This window comes from Epinephelus fuscoguttatus, linkage group LG16 (genome assembly GCF_011397635.1).
Source record: "Epinephelus fuscoguttatus linkage group LG16, E.fuscoguttatus.final_Chr_v1".
Classification (NCBI taxonomy): domain Eukaryota; kingdom Metazoa; phylum Chordata; class Actinopteri; order Perciformes; family Serranidae; genus Epinephelus; species Epinephelus fuscoguttatus.
Window position 1 is genome coordinate 33,947,036 of NC_064767.1, and position 6,000 is coordinate 33,953,035.

The 6,000-nt window shown below is 42.0% G+C and overlaps 1 protein-coding gene across 9 annotated transcripts in view; it reads left to right on the forward strand.

The window, feature by feature from the left end:
• The window catches only part of LOC125903257 (regulating synaptic membrane exocytosis protein 1-like), a 131,587-nt gene extending 127,512 nt beyond the window's left edge, over positions 1-4,075 (forward strand). For all 9 annotated transcript variants that reach the window (XM_049600061.1, XM_049600065.1, XM_049600066.1 and 6 more), the window contains 4 exons: positions 347-459; positions 788-889; positions 1,089-1,228; positions 2,616-4,075. In XM_049600061.1, coding sequence (XP_049456018.1) covers positions 347-459; positions 788-889; positions 1,089-1,228; positions 2,616-2,834 — 574 coding nt within the window. In that variant the 3' untranslated portion in view covers positions 2,835-4,075. The remainder of the gene's footprint in view (positions 1-346; positions 460-787; positions 890-1,088; positions 1,229-2,615) is intronic.
• The last annotated feature ends 1,925 nt before the right edge of the window (positions 4,076-6,000 follow it).

The window sequence follows — 6,000 nt, forward strand, 5'->3', positions numbered from 1 at the left end:
AAACCCAGCGCTGCTTTTGGGGCATGCCTCTGCTCTGCTAACATGCTACTCATGCTAAGCCTCCAATGATACGCAAAAAGAAGACTTTTTGGCTTTTTGGCTTCCATGTGCATGTTTGATTTGTTCACTTCAAAGTCCTGTTTCCTCTTAATACAGTTAGTATTAAAATTGATTATAGAGACCCAAGCAGTTGAATATGCACTGTGCCATGGTATAACGTATAACAGTATAGTGTAGGGTGACAGTAACGTTTGTTTTTCCAAAGTTATAATTGCATCTTATGGTAGGTGTTTTAAGTGGTGTTGTAGGACCTTATGAATAATTAGCGTGTATGTGCCTGTGTCAGTCTGATCTTCTCAGGTATGCGGTTGGGTGCCGATAGTCAGTTCAGTGATTTCCTGGATGGTTTAGGCCCCGGTCAGCTGGTTGGTCGGCAAACACTGGCCACACCTGCCATGGGTGAGTGATGGTTCCATCAAATCCACTGCACATTCCATACCCAAAATTTCTATATTTGTTAGGGAAAAATGAACCTACAAATAGTAGTTCTATTTCACATGTAAAAACAGAGGACTACCATTGTACTTGCCCTTTTTGTTAATGTGTATATACTGTATATGCTGTGTACATGCTACTTTCAGAATGTAGAGAAGAGCTAAAATGTGTATATGTATGTGTATATATTGAGATCAGGATCAAAACTTTTAAGTAGCTTTATGATAATCGTACAATAATTGGTGTAACTGTGGTTTGTATGCGTGTTTGATTATGTCTCCTACACAAACAGGTGATGTTCAGATCGGTTTGATGGATAAGAAAGGCCAGCTGGAGGTGGAGGTGATCAGGGCACGAGGCCTTACCCCCAAACCAGGCTCCAAATCCCTCCCAGGTAAAACACACACACAAACCTTAAATACAGCACGTCAAACTCAGCTTGACAAATCAACAAATATTCTACCTTTCTCATCTTCTTCCTCCTCCCTACTCCTTATGCTTTGCCCGTCTCCCTTTGTCATCTCCTCCATCATAATATCCACCCTCCCTTTCTCTCTTTTTACTCCCATTTAACTGCATCCCTCCATCCCCAGCTCCCTATGTCAAGGTGTACCTGCTGGATAATGGAACTTGTAAAGCCAAAAAGAAAACCAAGATTGCACGAAAGACCCTAGAGCCGCTCTACCAGCAGCACCTGCTTTTCGAGGAGAGTCCCCAGGGCAAGGTGCTTCAGGTAATCTTCTGTGTGTATGTTCAGTGTGTGTGCATGTGTGTGTGGGAGGTTGTACCCAGTAATACTTTGGTGTCAAATAGACTCAACGACCAACTGTCACTAACTTTGTAATGACAGTGTTAATGTCATAATTTAAATGGAAACTTATTTTGATTGATGGCAGGCAGTAGAGAAAGTTTTTAGGTCTTGGTTTAATTAACAGAAAATGACCACATCATAGTTTAATTTTCTACATGCCAGAAATACAAACTTAAGTCGATAGACTTGAAACGTAACTGCTGCGAAAATTTCACTTAAATTTATTTGTTTATTTAACAGGGACAGTGCACAGCTCTCAGCCGTACCAGAGTTAGCTACTAGCTAATTTTCATCTGTAGTCCCTTAGAATTTAATACTTGAAAACATTTCAGTCTCAGGTTTCGACCTAAAATTAAAATTCTTGGGCAATAAAAAAGAAGACAAGCAGACTTTGCATTGATCTGCATCTTGAATATTGAATCATTAGCCATTTGCATTGAAATATCTCAGCTATGTAAATCATTTTAATGAGGAAAATGCCATGATATTGCGTCTGCATTCAGATGCCTGAAAGACTTGAAAATGACTTGCCGTTTAGACTTGCGTCATGTTTGGATTTACACTCCAGGACTTGAATCTTGCCTTAGACTCATTTTAATGACTTAAAACTTGACTTGTCTTGACTATTTGAGACTTACTTGGACTTGTATCATATTAATAGACATTTGACTCGTACTTGTTTTAAAATATTTGATACTTGACTAGTACTTATCTTGAATGACGTAAATTTGACTCAAATTTGTCGAGATTGAGTTGTTTTGAATTACTTGAGACTTGTCTGGATTTTTGTCTGACTTGACGTGGAGCTGTCTGAAAAAGACTTCTATCATGACTTGAGACTTGAATTGAACTTGTCTCAAAGACTTGAGACTTGATTTGGGCTCGTTTTGAATGAATTGACACTTTATTTGGACTTTAGGGTCCGATCTGACTTGGGCTTTTCTTAAAAGACTTTCAATCAGACTAGATCTTATTTTAAAATACTTGCAGCTTGTCCAGGACTTGTCTGAAAAGACTTGAGACTCAATATGAACTTGTTTGGAATTACTTAAAACTTCACTTAGACTTGTCTCAGATTACTTGAGAGTGACATGGCCTTGTCTTACAAATTAAGACTTGACCTGGATTTTTCTTAAATGATTGAAACTTGACTGAGCTGTCTTAAATTACTTGAGACTTGTCCCAAGAAACGCCAGGTTTGACTTAGACTTGTCGGAAAAGACTTTTGATTTGGTCATCATAAATCATAATGTGCATGTCTTTCTCAGTGCCTCCTAGTTTAACTCATCTGTACCATCCTCTCCTCTAGGTGATAGTATGGGGCGACTATGGACGATTGGACCACAAATGTTTCATGGGTGTAGCACAGATCTTATTGGAGGAGCTGGACCTCTCGAGCACGGTGATTGGCTGGTACAAACTGTTTCCGCCGTCCTCATTGGTGGACCCTACATTAGCTCCGCTCACGCGGCTGGCGTCTCAGACGTCATTGGACAGCTCAGGACCGCCACCAGGCGTTCGGTCCTAGTGACCGAGTGACGACCGCAAATCCCCCAATATCCCTTAAATGACAAAATAATGGACCACAGCTACTGGACCAGAACTGAGCAGAGGGCGAGAACACGCCCCGAGGACGACAACGACAAGCCCTCGGTCAACCAATGAAAAGCCAGACGGAGCGACAGGGAACGAGAGAGAGAAAGAGAGAGAGGGAGAGACAGAACTAGCCAATCAAAGCTTAGCTGGAGTCTGACAATCACGTCTCACGCCTTCCCTCTTCCTCCTCCGTATGCCTTTTTGTTTTCAAAGCTTTGCTTTCTTTGTTTTGTCCTCTGAGCTGCAGCAGTGGAGGTTTCTGTCCAACATTCTTCACTCCTCGCTACTGTTTTTCTTTCTTTCTTTTCTCCCTACCTCCTTGTTCAGCCCCTGTTAGAGCACCCGATCAAAGTGGAGTTCTCCACTCAGTAGCCCTCCAGCCAATCAGAGTAGAGATTGCTGCTAGGCCACAAGGATGAGTGGTGTAAACAATGTGTGGGAGTTAGTGAGTAGCAAACTGAGGCATCTTCATTCAGCTGTACTGTCACATAGAGGTTGGCTGTTGTGTCTGTTACCATAGTAACAGCGTGGTCGTAAATGAGCACGAGGGGCAGTGGTTTGGCACGGTTTGGCAATCTCTCGATGAAGGGAGCCTGCAAGCGTAAGTGCACATTCTTAGCCTTGATGTGAAATATGAAAGCAAGCACAAGGAAAGCTTGACTCCTTTATTAAGACAAAGGAAAAAAAAAAGTTTTGCTGTTCGTCTAAACAAAGAGGAAAGAAAATAGAGGCCAAATTGACTATTTGCTTTTATTTTTTTCATTCAGAATCATTTTTTCTGTCTTTGTTTTGCCTAGAGTTCAGAATGGTACCATAAGGTGCAGACTCCCTCTGTGTATGTTTGGTTTTCGAGCGACGGTGCGCCAAAGGCCGACGACAAAGGTCAGGTCACATTCGCCCGAACACCCTTTGCCCAACCCTCACCCCCACCCCCGGTCTCCTCCCCTTCCCGACCCCTCAAACTCCCCCTGTAGGAGGGAGCAGCATGACTCGGGGACGCCCTGCCCCGGCCCCAAGCTGCATGCACGTTTCTTTTGTTCCGTTTGTTTCGTTTTTTGTTTTGTTCTCTACTTTTTTGTAAAATAGAAGACGAGACAAATTAAACGAACAATTCTCAAAAAAACGAAAACAGAAAAAAAGACTAGACTATGTGTGTTAGTTCCACATACTTTTAGGCCAGCTTGTATGTTGCATGTTCTTGTACAGTTTGCTCGTACTGAATATGAATACAAACCGAGAAAAGCCAAGCCATCCCCGCCCCCTAACAGGAGCAAACCAACAGGGGGGGGAATCAAACTCCGCCCAGGCCACGCCTTCCACTCTGGGTCTAAATATCCATATTAGGAAGTCTCCGAAAAAAAAAAAATCTTTGTTTCAGTTTTTTCTTTGAACCCTTTGACAAACAGTGCTGTTCTGTAGTACTGAGCATACTCGAGCCCCTGGCGTATCTGAGGGTGTAGGTGTCTAAACTGTAGTTTACGACAGTCGGGGCTAGAGACAGAGATAGAGAATGTGTGTATAACAGCTAAATGTATATGAAGTATAATTATGAGTTTGACAGAAGTTTTAAAGATATAGATATATGAATATAAACAGAGTGTATCTGACTGTACACCCGTCACTCACACACACACACGCACACCTTGTACATACAAACCAGGATGAGCGGCTTGAACTTAAGTTATGAACAAACAAAACATCGCTGACACACAAACATTCCTGGTCTCGTTGAAGGGAATTTGCGTCCTGTGGATGTGCTCGAGCCGCTGAGCGGCGCTGAGCCACAAGGGGGCGATAATAGGCCTTTATTTTTGTCCCAGTTGCAGAAAAACAAGCAGAACCAATTGGAGCAAAGTTTACTTTCTTCTCCTTAAATCCCCCTTTCCCTTGTTTATTACTATTGGTTTGGACTGGACTTCTAAAGCCAATGAGAAATCTGATTTTGCAGACATATTTTGTGGATGTTTCTGTTGAAACCCTTGGCGGTGTGGCCGACTGCCCTTTCCTTTGTCAGTATTACTCCAGGAATACTGATTGTTTACAGCCCATGGCTCCCCACTCCCAAACCACGATTTTAGACGAAAGACTAAGTATTCACTGCAACAGTTCTTGTTTGTATAACAGATGTGGCTCTACTGATGTGTATGTTTTATATTCAAGAGTTCATTTTTATTATTTACAAATAAAAGACTGTGTGGAAGAAGATCATGGCTTTTTCGAATGGAGTGGTCTCAAATTATTGTGGTGCTTGTGACCTCAGAGCTGTACTGACATGTGAATGTGATGTGATAGTTTATTTTTCACTGTTGTACATAAACAGAAAAGGCCTGAACGATGCAAGGTAAACTTTTTACCTTTATATAAAATAAGCACTTGCCATATTCCAGCTTTTTCTTGGATCCATCACCTTGAAGAATGAAGGTAAGAGACGAGCTGCTGTGAAAGACAGTTAGTAAAAAATCCTGCCTTGTCCCACCCATGAAGCCTGTTAAAAATAGTTCTGTGTCCATGGGATTAGCGTGTTAGCAGGCCAAAATATTGTGGCTGAACCCCACATGTACAAGTCATAAGCAAGTCCCAAGTCAAAACCTTGAAATCTCAAGCAAGTTCTAAGTTACTGTGGTGAGAATTAAGCAAGTCAACTTGAATCCCTGCAATAAGTCAAACAAGGCAAGTCAAGTCATTGCTCAGGTCAAACAAGTCACTAGTCAGGTCATATGAAATTAGGTTGATCTGGTCTGACGTTAGCTTTCTAGCCAGCGAATAATATACAGTCTATGGTAATATAGACTGTATATTATTCGCTGGCTAGAAATATACAGTCTATGGTAATATATGGGCTACCTTTCTAGCTAACGTCTGACTAACACTGACAAAAGACTCAACCTTGACTTATTCATAACTTGAGTGTTGACTTACACTTGGGACAAATGACTTTTTATTTGCCTAATTGTATTTTTCTAGATGTAGATAAGGGGTCCATGTCATTGGTTTGACAGCCCATTGGTTCGACATCCCATTAGTCCGTCCGCGGTGCTGAACGGTTCGCGGCGGGCGTATGGTTCGCGGCGGGCGTATGGTGCGCTGCGACTGGCTTG